Source organism: Podarcis liolepis (assembly GCF_965112155.1).
Source record: "Podarcis liolepis genome assembly, chromosome: 13".
Lineage (NCBI taxonomy): Eukaryota > Metazoa > Chordata > Lepidosauria > Squamata > Lacertidae > Podarcis > Podarcis liolepis.
This window is the reverse complement of record NC_139573.1, coordinates 37188981-37205998: the sequence shown is the minus strand read 5'-3', so window position 1 is coordinate 37205998 and position 17018 is coordinate 37188981. Positions and strand designations below refer to the sequence as shown.

At 44.5% G+C, this 17018-nt stretch overlaps 1 protein-coding gene across 1 annotated transcript; it reads left to right on the top strand.

The window, feature by feature from the left end:
• The first annotated feature begins 5036 nt into the window (after window positions 1-5036).
• On the top strand, window positions 5037-16487 carry LSM12 (LSM12 homolog). The gene is made up of 5 exons (XM_083470334.1): window positions 5037-5447; window positions 8292-8425; window positions 10533-10642; window positions 13573-13699; window positions 14311-16487. The coding sequence occupies exons 1-5, from the start codon at window positions 5327-5329 to the stop codon at window positions 14401-14403; spliced, it is 585 nt and encodes a 194-aa protein (XP_083326460.1). The 5' UTR covers window positions 5037-5326; the 3' UTR covers window positions 14404-16487.
• The last annotated feature ends 531 nt before the right edge of the window (window positions 16488-17018 follow it).

Genomic DNA, 17018 nt, shown 5'->3' with positions numbered 1-17018 from the left:
ATCTTGTGAGACAGGAGACAAGACACACTCTCAAATTTCTGTTGTCTTTCTGTGACACGTGTGTACCTCTTGGGTGGTCTTTGGCTAAGGGGCTGGGCAAATTTCTAAAGTCGTTGAAAGTTATTGCACACCTTTGTTCTGGGTCCTCACCCCCTTGCAAGGGGTGGAGATGCTGTTGCAACAGAAAAATAAAGATCTTCCTTGCTTTCCCTGGATCCTGCCTCCACTCAGTTTTCTCTGATCAATGTTTTATTATATTGCGGCATTTAATAGTTTGCATTTTTCCTTCTGCCTGTTTTGCTTTAACTGTACCATTTTGGTGCCTTCTAGGAACTGGTGCACGCAGGCAAAGGAGCACGATTTAACCTGTGCACCCGTCACATTCGGCCCTTCCTTGGATCTACTTCCAAGCAAACATGGTTAGGATTGTACCGTTACTCTATAACTGTGCATAGTCCTGCCATTTTGCAGCCTGATCCTCAGTTTAGAATCATAGAATTGCAGAGAGGGAAGGGTCTCCAAGGACCCTCTGCTTCAACCCTCTGCAATGCAAGAATCCTGCCCACCAAACTTCTGGTTAACAGCCGGTCCATTGCGCCACCTTTCTTGAAAGTAAGCCTCAGTATCATTATATGAATTCTGGTTTTTCCCCCCAATTTTTTTTTTTGATTTTCCAAAAATTTTAAACAAACAAACAAACAAACAAACAAACAAACAAACAAACAAACATATATCTTAATTGTACTTAATTCAATCTTAGTAACATTGTTAAATGACTTCCTCAAATCCCCCCGGCTGAATTTCAGTGTATATCATTGTAACAGTTTTCCAAAACCAATTTTCTCATAAAATTAACTTAATCACTTAACATCTTTCTTTCTTTTCATTTTAGCTTTAAACGTGTTATTCTCTAACATTACATATTTAAATCCTAAGCCTATCTGGTATTTGCAAGTTTTTCCAATTAAGTTATCGTAACATATTTAACTATATAGTCTTTGAATTTCATCTATTCCTCCTGGTACTCTTCCTCCTTCTGGTTGTGCACTCTTCCAGTCAGGTCGGCTAGCTCTGAAAAGTCCATCATCTTCATCTGCCATTCCTCCACTGTTGGGACTTCTTGTGTTTTCCAATTCTTAGCTAACAAAATTCTAGCTGCAGTTGTGGCATACAAAAACAGTCTTAACATCTTTCTTGGGCAATTCCAAACCTGTTATTCCAAGAAGAAAGGCCTCTGGTATCATGATAAGAATTCTAAGGTCTCAAAAATAACATATATGTCCTTAAATGCACAAGGTAAACACACATGCGTAAGTAGACAAGCCACGTCTGAAATAGTACGGAGAGCAATCCTGAAGCCATCTTGGCTCTCCTAAAAACTCTAAATGTTTCCTCTGCAAATAAAGTATATTTTGGAAACCTTTCTCAATAGTCCTTTCATTTACAAATAGTTCAAATCCTGTCTTGAGGGTGTGTTGAATAGGGTAAACCTGTGACCTGGATTCAAGAACTGAGGTATTTACCATCTCAAAAGGATGGCCACACTGGCCAGGTAATGCAATCAGTGACCATTATCTTGTCAGACAGGAGAAAAGACACACCCTTAAATTTCTGTTGCAGACCATCTCTTTCTGTGTATGATGCCTTTTGAGTGGTCTTTGGTTAAGGGTTTGGGCGATGTATAAAGTATTTAAAGTTTCTTGCACACTTTGTTGCTGCTCCTTAACTCTTTGTGTGTGTGTGGGGGGGGGGGGGGAGACACTGTTGCCACAGAAAAATAAAAGTTTTTCCTTGCTTTCACTGCCTCCACCCAATTTTCCCTGACCAATAAAGGACTTAGGGGACACTGAATCCCTTAATGGAGAGTTGAGCTGTAAGAGCCAACCCCATTCTCTCCCTCCCCCCATAAAAGTCTGAACTTCACTGAAATTTGCTCCCTAGTGAGCAGGGCATTTTGCTATCTGAGGCGAACCACAAAATGGCATCTCCTTCCCCACCAGGGACTAAGGGGTGGGTGAAGATCTATATCAGGAACAAGGGGGGTGTGAGGAATAAAAATCACATGTGGATCTGCTGCTCCTACAGACTCTTCAGACTTGACCTTGCCTCACCTGCTAGTAAGCTGTGAAGAGTGGCTGGGGAAACACAGCCAGATGGGTGGGGTATAAAGAAATAATTATTATTAGGGGTGCAGCCAGAACATCACACAACCTACCCACACTTATAAGGACGCAGAGCCAACAGTCCATATTCACTTGCATTTATCAAACTCCTACAGTGCCCTGCTGCAAAATCCCTCGAGGCACGGGTGTAGCCAGGGTGGGCAGGGCTGGATTTAGGTTTGACGAGGCCCTTAGATACTGAAGGTAATTTGGCCCTTTATATGTCCAGCTGTCCTTTGTCAACACCCAGCCCTACAAAGAGATTCCTCATGAGGCCAGAGGAACACCGCCCGGCTATTGTTGTATTGATTGATTTAATATGCCGTAAACTGCTTTGAGGTTTTTATTAAAAATATAAAGCAGCATAGAAATTTATAATTAAACAAACAAAACAAACAAATTGTTGCTGTTTTTTGTGTTGAATTTATGCTATATGGTAACTTATGGACCTAATAATAATAATAATAATAATAATAATAATAATAATAATAATAATAATTTTTTATTTATACCCCGCTCATCTGGCTGAGTTTCCCCAGCCACTCTGGGCGGCTCCCAATCGAGTGTTAAAAACAATACAGCATTAAATATTAAAAACTTCCCTAAACAGGGCTGCCTTCAGATTTCTTTTAAAGATAAGGTAGCTGCTTATTTCCTTGACATCTGATGGGAGGGCTTTCCACAGGGTGGGCGCCACTACCGAGAAGGCCCTCTGCCTGGTTCCCTGTAACCTCACTTCTCACATCGAGGGAACCGCCAGAAGGCCCTCGGAGCTGGACCTCAGTGTCTGGGCAGAACGATGGGGGTGGAGACGCTCCTTCAGGTATACCGGCCAAGGCCCTTTAGGGCTTTAAAGGTCAGCACCAATGTGGCATCTGAATATAGACTGCATTTTTAATCAAGGCATATATTGGCTTATATCTTGATCAGGTTCCTAAATTAAAGAGAGAGTTTAAAGATTTTCAAAAGTTTCATGCCAGGCAAGAAGGCCAGCTGTTTAAAGAACACAGGCAATGTTTTCCTCCTAGACAAGGGCCCCCCCCTTGATTTATAGCAGAAAACAATTCTCAAAGTCGTAAAAGCTGGAATTACAGACTGTGAGGACACTGACCCTACATGTTACAGAAGATAAACATAATTAGGAATGAGTAAATAGTAAAATAAAACCGTTAAACTTGAGCCACAGGACAAAAGGCCAAGAGCACATGGAAACAAAGCAACTGGCTGGAGAAGGGGGGGGGAATGTAAACAGGGGAAGAGGCTTTTTTCCTATTTTATTTTGAGGCTGTAAACTGTTCCTTCCTTGTTACTTTTAGGAAGTTTATCCTTCTAAAAAGCTATCTATGATAATGTATGAAATATGCTGGCTTAAACGTAATTATGCAAAGGATCTAGAAAGAAAGAAATGTTAAATTCTTATTTCATAGAGTCATATTGCTGTAGGAGACCAGGGGGGCAGATGAGCCTAGCCCCCTGCCAGAAATGAGACGCCAATCGAGCACTCATGACAAATGGCTGTCAGGCCTTTGTTTAAAGACCTCCAAAAGGAGATATTTCATTGATGATGCATGAGAATATGAACCCAAGGTCTCTGACATCTGTTCAAGATAAAATTTTAAAATTATTAACCATCTGTTTTGGAGGGCAAGGAGGGCAAGAGGTGAGCTGGTAATTAAGATTCCTTGTTGAGACACATGTAAGATATATTACTACTTATTTGTCATTTATAGATGTAACAATATATAGCTCTTTGTGTTCCATATAAGGACAGGAGGATATGGGTATATCTTTTAAGATTGGTTATAGCAATCAGCCAATAGAAATTTCAATCAGGCTGATTGAACAGAGGCAGCCACAGGAGGAGCAAAGGGGGCTGGATTAAGGGAATATAAGTGCTGGCCATAATGGCAGGAGGCCAGGCCAGAGCTTGGTAACCATATACCACTGTGCCTCTCATTTATTTGTCTGACAAATAAATTATTATTTTAATTTCTCTGTTGCTGCGTTGAATATTTCATTCCAGCTAAGCGTTAACCACAAGCAGGGTGCTACACCAACACTTTGAATTGTGCTCGGAAACGTACTGGGTATCTAAAGCCATTTGCACATAACACAATATGTATTTTAGTAATTGTTACAACCAGTCCATGCAGAATGTAGGCACCTTATATATAGAAATGAGCAAACCAGTGATATTTTAGGGAGCAGGCTAGCAGGCGGGGCCCATTACTTACATCACAGGAGCCTACACAACACAAAACACTGTCACTGTATGTAGGTTTTATTTGATTTATTTCCCCCCCTTATATTTTGGAAATGTACATCCCGTTTCCCCCCCTTTAAATTATTTGGGGGGCCCCCAAGAGGGCGGGACCCTAAGCTATAGCTTGTTTAGCTGCCTCCCCTAAATCAAGTAAATAAATAAATAAAAAATACTTAACTAAAGCTCCCCCCCCCCAACATAAATCCTTGCTCTGACCTCAGGGTGGGCCACCGCGCTCCTAACCCTCTCTCTGCCCAGCTTCACCTCCTCATGCACCTCCTGGGCAACCCACACGCAACCTCGGGTCTCAAAGCCGCCCTATTGCACGGCGGGGTTGGACTAGATGACCCTTGGGTGTCCCCTCTCCCGATTCTACCATTGACTAGGCTTCTCTTCCTCCCCCCGCCCTCCTGACGTCGCCCCGCCCCGCCCCGCCAGCCAGCCACCCACGCATGCACAGCTCGAGTTCTACTCCCTTGTCTCCCCTCTCCCGAACGTTGGCGGTACCTCCCCGCCCCTCTCCGTGACCAGCCAATCGCCTTCCCTTTACGCGGTGACGTCGCGTGCGTGTGTGTGTGTGCGGGAGGAGGGGTCCGACCGACCGACGCACAGGCGGGGCCTCCGTCGCCTTGGCCACTCCTCGTCTTCCCTCCTCCTCCTCCGCCTCCTTTTTTTTTTCCGCCTAGGCTGACCCAGCCAGGCGGGCTGAAAGGAGGCGAGCAGGCGCCCTGGGCCCGGCTTGGCGCGCCGGGTGGAGTCTCGGCGCCCCCTTCCCCCCCCCGCGCCCGCCTCCCTCCTTTCCCTCTGGTTCCCACCCCCTCGGCAGAGGCTGCTGAGGCGCAGCGGGGGCGCGAAGGGTGCCGCCGCCGCCGCCTCCACCGCAGCCTGGGCCTGAAACAAGATGGCGGCCCCGGGCGAGTACTTCAGTGTGGGCAGCCAGGTGTCGTGCCAGACTTGCCAGGAGCAGCGGCTGCAGGGCGAGGTGGTGGCCTTCGACTACACCAGCAAGATGCTGGCGCTCAGTATCCTACTGCTTGCGTGGAAGTGGTGGGAAGGGGGGGCCGGGTGGGAGCATGGCGAGGGCTGGTTGCCGGGGCCCTGGCCTCAGGGAAATGGGGCTGGTGGATGTTCGCGGGGAGGGAGGAGGCACGTGAGGTTTCCTCGGTCGGCCTGATCTGGGGGAGTCGGGGGGGGGTTGTGTTTGGGAAGGTTGAGGTTTGGCTGGGGGGTGGCGAACCAAGAGATGGAGGGAAACCGGCGGCGTGGGGTTTTTTTTTGGGGGGGGCGGGGAGAGAAATAGAATTTTTTTTTGGGGGGGGTACTTGTTAGCAAAAAAGGGAGTGTATGCATGTGTGTGTTTATATATGTGTGTGTGTTATATTAGATCTAAAGAGATATGGGCATATTTTGCTGCCTGGAGGGTATATCTTGCCTCTCGTGAGCCACAGGGACCTCGAGACTGAAGGGAGGTGGGGAATAATCCTGTTTTGTTTGTTTTTCCAGCGGAGGATTAGGGAAGCTTGCTAGGTGAAATCTAGGAAAGGGAAACTTAAAAGGGTGCTCCTGGGCATGAGCGAAAATGAAAGCTGGTAGCGGCCTTATTGAGAGGAGGAAGGCTGAAGTGGGAATTGGAGCTGGGGTGGGTGGTGGGATGTGTCAGAAAACAGCTTTTTAGTGTGTAGAAAAAGAGGCCAGGGCAGGATTTTTAGTGACCCAAGTGTTGGAAGATCCCCATATTATGAAAGATGGGGAAAGCCCCTCTGAACTTGACTCAGGGCTGCCGCATGGAGGCATGTGCTTCAGGTGATTTCTCAACACTTGGTGGGTAGTATAGCCTGAATTTGCGGCCTGAACCTGCTGAAAAACGTGGTGTTTTAAATGAAATGAACCTTTTCTATGATAGACAACGACTTGCACATGTGAAGGTTAATCTAAAATACTTAACATGGCTGTCCTAAAGTAATGAATGTGTATGCTACAAACATGCTTATTAGACTTGGTGTATGTATTAACTGCCCACAGTGATGCCAGTTGAGATAAGGTTAGTGCTGAAGAAGGGTTGATGTGTTCCTTACAAAGCCCCTGGGGTCTGTGTTGCGCACATTCAGGCATCAACAATAAATTGGGCCTAAAATGTAGTTGGCCCAAAAAAAATGTCTCTGGAACCGAGAGAAGGATTTGTTGAACTTGATGTACCTGGGGGCAGGGAGGAAGTTTTGATGCTGGATTGTGTTGCTGAACATGTTTATTGGGGGATTTTTAGATCTTTGGTTTTGGATAGCATCCCTGGGAAATGTTAAGATCCATGTAGCTTCTTTCTCCATGCTGGCGGTAAGGGGGTTTAAGTGGGGAATGTTCTCCTTGCATATTAGAAGTCCATTGTGACCATTCAGACATGAAAGGGTGATTGCATGCTTCCCCTCGCTCTCAAGCCCTGATTTAACTGTAGTTATGTGTTTCATTGTCACCAGTTGTTGACTGTAGTGAATATAAATGCAGATGTACTACTTGACCACATGGTTAAGGCAGACAGGGGAATTTGAGCTAGAAATGGGGAGAGGCAATATGTAACACTCTCAATTTTGTTTGCATGGGCATTGGGCCATTGTACCTAAAGTAGATTCCTAGGCTATAAAGCATATTGGGCTCAGGTACTTAAGCTTTTGTTGCTTCCTAATTGCAAGAATCCATCGCTTTGCAAATTGATGGGTCCTCCCAGGGATGGCATGTGCCAGGGCAGGGTGCCTCATATGTGTCTGTGGTTGAGAGCCCAGTTAAGTGTCCATGCTTTGAGCTTGACATAACGTTCTGTGTTTCTAGAAGTTGGGTTTATAAAATTCTATGTGGTCTGGGAAAGGCAGGTATGAAAAAGGTTTTCACCTTGCCCCGTAATAAGAGAACCTGCCGTCATCCAATGGAAAGTTGAGGCTTTGGACAGAGCAAAGGAAGGACTATTTTGCACAGTGCATAGTTAACTAAGGAAGTCTCTAACACAAAATGTGGTAACTTCCAGCTTAGCTTTAAAACAAGGTTGGACAGTTTCATGATGGGTAAGCCCATCAGTGGCTGATAATCTTAATGGCTGTATATTACACCCAGGGTCATCCAGTGAAGCGGAATCATTCCGAGGCAACATGATTTTCAGTATTGGTTTCTGGGGAATAAGGGTGGGAGAGAACTGTTGCCTTCCTGTCCTGTTTGTGGGCTTTGTGTAGGCATCTGTTGAGCCACTGTGGGAAATGGCATGCTGGACTAGAAAGGTCTGTGTCCTGAATGCAGCAGGGGTCTGCCTTATAAGTAACACTGCCGTGCGTGTTCTGGGTTATTTGACTGCAGCCGTGCAAATAAAAACATCCCAAAGCCATTTGCACCAGTCTATCTCTGGGCAGTTTGAATGGCGAGACTAGCAAGCTGCAAAAGCAACTAATACCAGCGGTCTTCTGGGTGCCTAAAAAAAGTGCCCAGTACTTTGAACATTCATATTTTACCTGTTCCTACGTTTAGTTTTGTGTTCACATCCGTGGGATGTAAATTCGTCATGAATTTGGAGTGAGCCAGCCCTTCCCTGGTGGTTCTGTAGACAGAATAGTGTTGCTTTGTGGTAACGTGTTACAGTAATATGTTACCTATTGTAACATGCTCCTTATATTGTTGCACAGAAAGTTTACAACAACTGCAACCTGTAGAGCAGCTGGCCATAAACTTCATGCATGAAACTCATGCAGGGACTACAAACATCCTTGGAAGTGGATCTTTGCAATTAGGCATTACATGTGTAAACACTCTTCCTTCAAATGGTATTTGTTCTTTGAGCTGTTGAATTATATATTTTTTGGATTTGTTTCCTTAACGATCTTTTCCTCCAGAATGCCCTTCGTCAAGTGGCAAACCTAACCACGCAGATATCTTGCTTATAAACTTACAGTACGTTTCAGATGTGAAAATAATTAATGACCGTACAGAAACCCCCCCACCTTTAGCTTCTCTCAATGTTAGCAAGGTAAGAATCCTTTTTGGAGGTAGGTTTTCCTGCCAATTAGAGTACTGGAGCATGTTTAACACCTTTAACAGCATGACATTCTCTGTTTATTTAACCAAGCTGGCTGCTTTGTGAATTTCAGCATGGCATGGTTAGCCATATTGCGGTCCTTTGGTTGGTGCAATGAGCCCATCCATATGCCCCTTTTTATACTATTTCAAACATTTTTTTTAAGAGAGTTCAGAATTGTCAAGGGAGTGTCTGTAATTGGTTACAGTGAAAGGAAAATTAAATAAGACAGCCCTTGCTTTAAGCAATGGTGAACTTAAGTTTGGAAACATTGGAGAGCTGTATCTGGTTTAGCTGGTGCCTTTAGTTAGGTTTCTCATCTACCTGTATCCCCATGGTGGGCAGCCTCACATCTACAAGATTGTAGTTACTGTTTCTTTCTTAGCACCCCATCTCCACCCCTGTAAGATTGTCTCCTGCAAGGTGACCCAGTATTGAGCCTCTTCGCTCTCCCTTACAAACTCCCAGCTCTGGTTACCTTGGTGTGGAAGCAACTGAAAAAAGAATTGCAAGAGCCATGAGAAGAGACTCAGGTTTTCTGTAGTGGCTAGAGGTTCCCAAAGTCTTGCCCGGCTACACATGGCTTATTTAGGGCTGGAATGTGGAAGGTTGAAAGAAGGCTCCCATACCTGTGCATCTTTCTCACTCTCATGAATGTACAGTGGTGCCTCGCAAGACGAAAATAATCCGTTCCGTGAGTCTCTTCGTCTAGCGGTTTTTTCGTCTTGCGAAGCACGGCTATTAGCGGATTAGCGCTATTAGCGGATTAGCGGCTATTAAAGGCTTAGCGGCTAAAAGGCTATTAGCGGCTTAGAAAAGGGGGGGAGCGAAAAAAAATCGCAAGACTCGCAAGACGTTTTCGTCTTGCGAAGCAAGCCCATAGGGAAATTCGTCTTGCGAAGCAGTTCAAAAACGGAAAACCCTTTCGTCTAGCGGGTTTTCAGTCTTGCGAGGCATTCGTCCTGCGGGGCACCACTGTAAATCTCACCGTACACAGTTTAAAAGGCAATGGACTGTGAGTATCATGAGAGTAGAAATAGCACATTGGCTTAAGAGCAAAGCCATTTGGCCTTCCAAAAAGAGGAGTGAGTTAGGGCATCACATAAAACCAAACAAAATGGGTGCTGTATCATGCTGAAATACTTTCTCTCCCACCCCCCAATAATATCTGCTTACTGACTTTCAGACTTGTCTGTATAGTGTTATAATTTTGCTAAGTGTGTTTGCCCATCCTGGCTCTTGCATCTGTTGGGAGGAAAACCTCTGCCCCCATTGTGGAGGATTCCTCATCACTGGCAGGAGTTGTTCAAAAAACAGAATATGCAAACTTAAAGTATATTCTCTATACTTGGGGATATTAAGTAATTAAGATATTAAATCCGTTCAACTTCCAAAACGTTCGAAAATCAAATTGCGGCTTCTGATTGGCTGCAGGAAGCTCCTGCAGCCAATCAGAAACTGCAGAAGCCTTGTTGGATGTTTGGCTTCCAAAAATAATCCGCAAATCATAACAATTTATGACATTTGGGAGCCAAAACGTTCAGGAATTAAGCTGTTCAGAAACCAAGGCACGTCTGTATGTATTTCAGGTTAGTTCATAACCCAAGTTCTACCACAAATTGCACTACAGTGTAGTGTAATGGATTGTGATTACCCAATTCCTCTTCTTTCTTTAATAAAAATCTAATTGCTTCCAAAGGTTGTGATTTCCATAGAGCAGGCATCCCCAAACTCGGCCCTCCAGATGTTTTGGGGCTACAATTCCCACCATCCCTGACCACTGGTCCTGTTAGCTAGGGATGGTGGGAGTTGTAGTCCCAAAACATCTGGAGGGCAGAGTTTGGGGGTGCCTGACATAGAGCTACTGTGTGCTTTGCATCATTGAGGGCAGGGTACTCTAGTAGCTGGGGTGTGTCTGCTCATGAGATTGAATATGTTGCATCCCCTGTCATGCAAAAATTGTTTTCCTTCAAATAGAACTCTATTTAAGGCTTTGAGTGTCTTCAGCCATTTGCGATCCAAGATTAAGATCTCTGCATTTCTGATATTTCCTTTCCAGCTTGCGAACAAAGCACGGATGGAGAAGGAAGAAAAGCTGAGCCAGGCATATGCAATTAGTGCCGGGGTCTCATTGGAAGGACAGCAGCTTTTCCAGACTATACACAAGACGTAAGTATTAGGGATGGGAAGGAAAAATGTGGAGTTAGAAGGCAGCTGGGGAGGGGCAGGGACCTGAATCCAATTACTAAATGCAGAAATCGCTGTCAAATGCATCCACCCCTTGCCAAGTTATGTGGTTCTACCAGATGGTAATGGAAGTCTCTTCCCCCCCCCCCCATGTTTTCCTTACTTTTTAAATTCTTTGAAAACCTGCTTGCCTGTGGCCGGTCAAAGCAGAATGTTTATTCAGAGTGCAAATAACTTTGATTACTGTAGTGTAGATTGTCCTTTTAATGCAACATACACATGGTCCTGGCAACATACACATGGTCCATGGTCCTTGGGACCCCTGGCTTGCATCAGGGGTCCCAAGAAGACTAATAGATTTGGGTCTCCAGCTGTTTTGGGACTACAGCTTCCATCATTCCTAGCTAGCAGGGCCAGTGAGCAGGGATGATGGGACCTGTAGTCCAAAAACAACTGGGGACCCAAGTTTGAGAAACACTGCTCTAGACCAATAAGGATACTTGAACACTGAAAAGAGTCTTCTAGGGAGGATGATAATATGAAATTTGACCAGCTGTTGCATTTGTCTTGATACATGGATGGTCTGGATAGCGCTCTATGAAGCTTATAGTTCTTCGCTAATGAAAAGCGTTGTGTCTAACATCTTGATCTGCATGACTTAGGTGTAAACCCCCGCTACAAAATGTAACCCAGTGAACAGAAATCATTCTTGTTTTTTTGGAGGGGTGGGTGGGTTTCCTGTATTGCAAAAAGCGTATAAGAGTGATACACGGTGTGATACACAGTGTAATAACACACTCATGAAAACTTTTCACGTGCACTTTTTAATGTATTTACATATACAGATGCTGTGTTTAGAATCTGCTGTGCATGTAAATAATGCAGTTTAATACATGTTAATAAATAAGGCTCGCTAATTCATTGGAATTCGGTGAAAGATAGATCACTGAGTATGGTAAAACAGTTGGTGGATTCAGTAAGAATGCTTTTCCATTAAGCAGTAAAATGCAAGAACCAGCTGTAACCTGATGAATAGCATTATCAATATTCCTAAGTACCATGCTTATTTATCATAGATTCCAAAATACACCTTCCTGTCTGACAGGCTTCTAAAATTGCATCTTAATCATAACAGAGGCCATGCTAGAAATAGTGCTCAGTTTCTAGACACCTCCTCATGTGCGATAAGTTTTGAAAAGTTATTGAAATGTATTACCAGTGAAGGTTTTATAACTGTTTATAAAACAGTTTGTAGTTAAAATACCTTAAACACTTCCTTTCCCCCCCTAGAATAATTTAATATGGTCTAATCGCTGTAGCTCTGCAAAGTTTTGAGTAAAATAATGCAACTCTGCAGACGTTGTATATCAGCTAATGCAATATTGCCGTTCAGTTGATTGGGAGAAAGAGGATTGCTTAGACTAGTCTACCATATTTTGAAACACCGACTTGGAATACGAGCTTTTAAAAAAAAATCAGTTAATTGAGGCTATAAACCTGGAAAGGAAATATGGGCGCTTTTTCAGCTTTGCTTATTATATTAAATGCTTGCTGCAAATTGAGTTATTCAGTTTGTTGTGGATTGGTCTGGAAACTCGCTTGTTGTTTTTTAAATTTTCCTTAGTCGTGGAATGATATGTCTGGCGATAATCAGTTTCTTTCTGCTGACAGTCCTTGAAATAAGTTCACATAGATGATTTCAAGTGAACAACATTCCCCTGCTGGCAGGAGGAAGCTTTGGCAAATTGAGTGCTAATAACTGCTGAACAAAGCTCTGGACTGATCACCAGAGAAGTAATTTCCTATCCCTATTTATGTGTTACCCGGGTGTAGGACACTTGCATGGTGAAGCAGGTCTGTGTTGGTGTGTTGCCCTGGCACTTCACCCCTTGGCCAGCCATTCTGCCTGACATCTTTGCAATGACTGCAGTTGTCAGAGGAGCTGCTGTGCACAAACAGCTGCTTGTGTATCCATATCATATGCCTGAACTCAGTGTGTGAAATTCAGGATGGAACCAGCCTAGGGACGTGATGCCAGGGGTGGAGTAATGTTTTGACTAAGCAGGGACAAAAATGGGTTGTTGGGCCTCCCAACAGCATCCTAAACCTATTGTTTGTATAATGCCAAAAGATGCACAGTCTTGGACTCTGGAGTCTTGTCTGGGAAACTCTTCTTTGTTCCCTTGCTATCTGAACATGGCACTTAAACCTTGGAGCAGCAATGGACTATAGCATGGGTAGGCAAACTAAGGCCCGGGGGCTGGATCTGACCCAATTGCTTTCTAAATCTGGCCCACGGACGGTCTGGGAATCAGTGTGTTTTTACATGAGTAGAATGTGTCCTTTTATTTAAAATGCATCTCTGGGTTATTTGTGGGGCATAGGAATTTGTTCATTTTTTTCTTTTCCAAAATATAGTCCGTCCAACCCCTCCCCCCCCAAGGTCTGAGGGACAGTGGACCGGCCCCCTGCTGAAAAAGTTTGCTGACCCCTGGACTATAGGAAATGAAGTTCTTTTAAGACTGGTGGATTAGGGATGTTGTACTCTATCTACTCTTTGAAATCCACATTTGCAGGATCCTTTTGTGGTCTACCACAGCCTGATTTCTTTAGTCTTTTGTCCTGGCCCCATTTCCTCTGTTTATAAAGTCTCATGGTCTCCCACTGCCTTCTCCGGCGTTCTTATATTAATGTAAACCATGACCTGTTCAAGCACCCATTTCTGCGCAGTGGTCACCATGGGACTGGTACTACAATAATGCTAAAGAGGAAGGCATTGGGGTAGCTGCATGGCAGCTCTTAACCACCACCTCCTGCTTCCTTCTTTGTAGTTTTGCTTTTCAGTAACTTAAGTTTTTTTGTGTGTTGTTCTTATTGTTGGTAAAAATTGAACCCTCTGTTGCTTCCTGCAGTATTAAAGATTGTAAATGGCAAGAGAAGAATATAGTCGTGATGGAAGAAGTTGTCATTGCCCCTCCATACCAAGTGGAAAACTGTAAAGGCAAAGAGGGGAGTGCCCTAAGTCATGTACGCAAAATAGTAAGTAGACCGATGCCTGTGGACTATGGGAGGGCAGGAGGAAAGAGGTATGACTCAAAAGACTGACTCGAGTTGTACCAGCATCCATACTCTGCACTGGATTGCCCAGGCCTCCCACCTGCCTTCAGCATTCGCTGCTAGGTTTTGTTTGGCTAAAGATATCATTTTGTCCCAATTGTGTGCTGTTTCTTTGGTGAGATGGAGAGTGGTTTAAAACCTGGACTATTGATTCTGTCCGTAAAACAGAATGGAATTTCCATTGTGGTAAAAGTTGGATTTCCAGTGTGTTCCATTCAAGTTAACTTCGGACAGCGACAACATCATATTGGCACCTATGTGTGTGCGCGCATTTCCAGAATGCACTTTTGCCCGTGTGGCAGTGGAGTGGGGAGGAACGTGCGCTCTGGCCCTGGGTGGAATTAAAAGCTTTGGTCTCTGCTGTTAGTGCAGTTGTGGGAAGAAGAGTCGTCATTGGCTATTGGTGGCTATGGCTACCTTGTAAATCCGGCCACAGCCTGCGCTTCAGCTAAGGTCATCCACCATTAGGTTTCTTGATATGGGACCTGCTGCGTCTGGCCAGCACTAACGCCCTTGCCTCCTTCTCCATCCAGGTTGAGAAACATTTTAGAGATGTCGAAAGCCAAAAGGTGATGCAGCGTTCACAAGTCCAGCCAACACAGAAGGAAAGCGCCCTCTCGTCCTGAGTCCCACCTGCCCTTCCTGGTTGCTACAGATTGCTCCTGCGGGGGGTGGGGGTTGGGGGAGCCCTTCCAACACGCAGCAGCAGATGACACAGACTTCTTCAAAATGAGGTCGGGGGAGGGCAGGGGGGGTCCACTTCTATTTTGTGGCGGCCCTGTAATGATGGGACCCACAGATTCTGAACTTTAGACTTCAAAAAAACAAGAGAATAATTTAAAAACTCATTCATTACTTGACTAACAGACTCTTTACTTTTTTGCCCACCTGGTTCTTCCCTGCAAACCCTAGAACAGTCAGCCGTCTTGTATTTGAGATTTTTCTCCCTCCCAGGTCATTTTTTTATATATATATAGCTTAACTGAAATCAATTCCATACCGCCCCTCTTCCTCCTGAGAATTCAGCTCCCCAGTTGTCCTATTAAAAAATAATAATAGAGAAAACAGGAAATAACAAGCTGACTGTGGTAATGTAATCGGGACCTTTGTGTGAGTGGCGATCTCTCATTTGGTTTTTGTTTGCACAGGGCAAGGCTTGAATTAGCCTTATTTTTCTTATCTCGAAGTATATATATAATAAATATATATATATATAAAATGTCCTTTAAATATTTTCTGCTTCTTGCAGTACTCTGAACTGGGATCATGGCAGAAAAAAAACAAACAACCCCACACATATCTCCATGCTGAACAATCAAGCCTTTCATTGTCAGCGTTCGTATGTGTAACTCTGGAAATCAGATGTATGCTGGAGTGGGGGCTTCAGCAGGCTATATACTCTTTGGAGGGCATGCACTTGAGTCGCAGGCTTCCTCCTCATGGTCTCGTCACTAGCTGAGCTTGTATGTTATCTTTCCATACACGGCCTCTAGTGATACCACCGGGTCGGCACTGTCCCTGACCAACACCACCATATGGTAGAACTGTTGGGGTTGTTTTAGTCTTCCCAAAGGGCGTGGCAATTGGGAGATCAGATAATGCCATTTTCGTGGGCAGTTCCTTTGGCAGTTCCAAAACCATCCCTGGCACTCCGTAGGTAAAAATTACTTTGGTAGAGCTTATGGGTGATGGTGTGTGTTTGGCACCCTTGCGGCCCAACCAAGGGCTGGAGAGGCACTTGAGGGGTGTGGGCCGAGTTCCACACGTGGCAGCTCTCAGCCCCAGTCTAACTGAACTGGCTCTTTCCTCTTAAATCCTGGCTGGGGAATTTCTAGTCCTCCGGATGCTGTTGGAACTACAGCTCCCATTGGCCATGCTGGCTGGGTGTGATGATGGGAATTGGGAGTCCGATAAATCTTGGGAGAGCCACAGGTTCCTCGCTCTGGTCTTAAATATTCCCATTTAGGAAACAGTCAGCCTCTCTGGGATCTTTTACCATGCTACCGTGCAGCATAGTTAAGTGAATCCTTTTGGATTTGACTGGTGCAGGTTGGGTGCTCCTACCGAATCAATTTCCCTTGTGGCATTGCCATGTGATATTTGAATCCTTGCAGCGATGTGGAGCTGTTAAGTGCCACTGTGAAAATGGCTGTCTGCTGTCGCCCCTCAGTTTTGACTCTAATTGAGATCAGGTGCAGAAGCGGTTTTGTGTGGAGGATTCAAATATGCTGGTATGCTGCTACTTTGCGGGGCAGGTGGGGTAACGATTCGCCTCACCCCTGTGAGTAGTGCAGTAACTATTTGCAGAATGCTGCCTGCTTTTCAAGAGGTGTTAAATTCTATTGTACGCATTCAAACCATATTGCTGTAACGCATTCTGGAGTTTTCCTATCGACTTTAACCTCAAAAATCCCAGTTTTAGATTTGTCTCTCAGTCTGGCTGCTCTCACTGTCCTTCATAAACACCCTTGCCTTAGAAATATGTTCTCGAAAGTAAATAACTCTTGAACCAAGGGCATAAAGGTGAACTTACAAATGATTTTTTTTTTGCCATGATCTCTTTCCCCCTTTCCCTCTTTTTTGTTTTTTTTTTTAAACAAATGGATCAAAATTTAAATAATTCAAGCCCTGCCTTTCAGAATGGAGGGATTTTTTTTTTTAGTATTGTCTAGCAAAACCAATAAAAACCCAGAATTTTTTTAACCATCAAGCAAGCATTTGTGTTGGTGGGTTTTTTGTCTTTAAGTGCAGATGGTGTTTGTGGAGGGGGGGGGTTGAATTTGGGGTCAAGAACCAGAACATTATTGGAGTGTCAGTGGATACACCTCTCCTGTGAAATCTCGCATGGCAGCATTAGCCCTCTTATCTCCATATGTAGTAACTTGGGTGGCTATGTGCCGGATGTCGCCTTTTTACACACTGGATACATCAGATCTATTCTTCCATAAACGGGAATGCATTGCTGGGTGCAATCGTACCTTGGTTTTCGAACAGCTTAGTTCTCGAACGTTTTGGCTCCCAAACGCTGCAAACCCGGAAGTGACTGTTCCGGTTTGTGAACTATTTTTGAAAGCCGAAAGTCTGACAGGACTTCCGTGGCTTCCAATTGGCTGCAATAGCTTCCTGTAGCCAATCGGAAGCCGCGCTTTGGTTTTCGAATGTTTTGGAAGTAGAACGGACTTCCGGAACGGATTCCGTTCGACTTCCAAGGTACTACTGTGTTTCGCTTAGTATGGGTAGG

Coding starts and splice junctions, on each gene's coding strand:
- LSM12 (XM_083470334.1), top strand. CDS start 5,327: ATGGCGGCCCCGGGCGAGTACTTCAGTGTGGGCAGCCAGGTGTCGTGC. Junction 8,426..10,532: donor CTTCTCTCAATGTTAGCAAG/GTAAGAATCCTT, acceptor TTTCCTTTCCAG/CTTGCGAACAAAGCACGGAT. Junction 13,700..14,310: donor TAAGTCATGTACGCAAAATA/GTAAGTAGACCG, acceptor TTCTCCATCCAG/GTTGAGAAACATTTTAGAGA.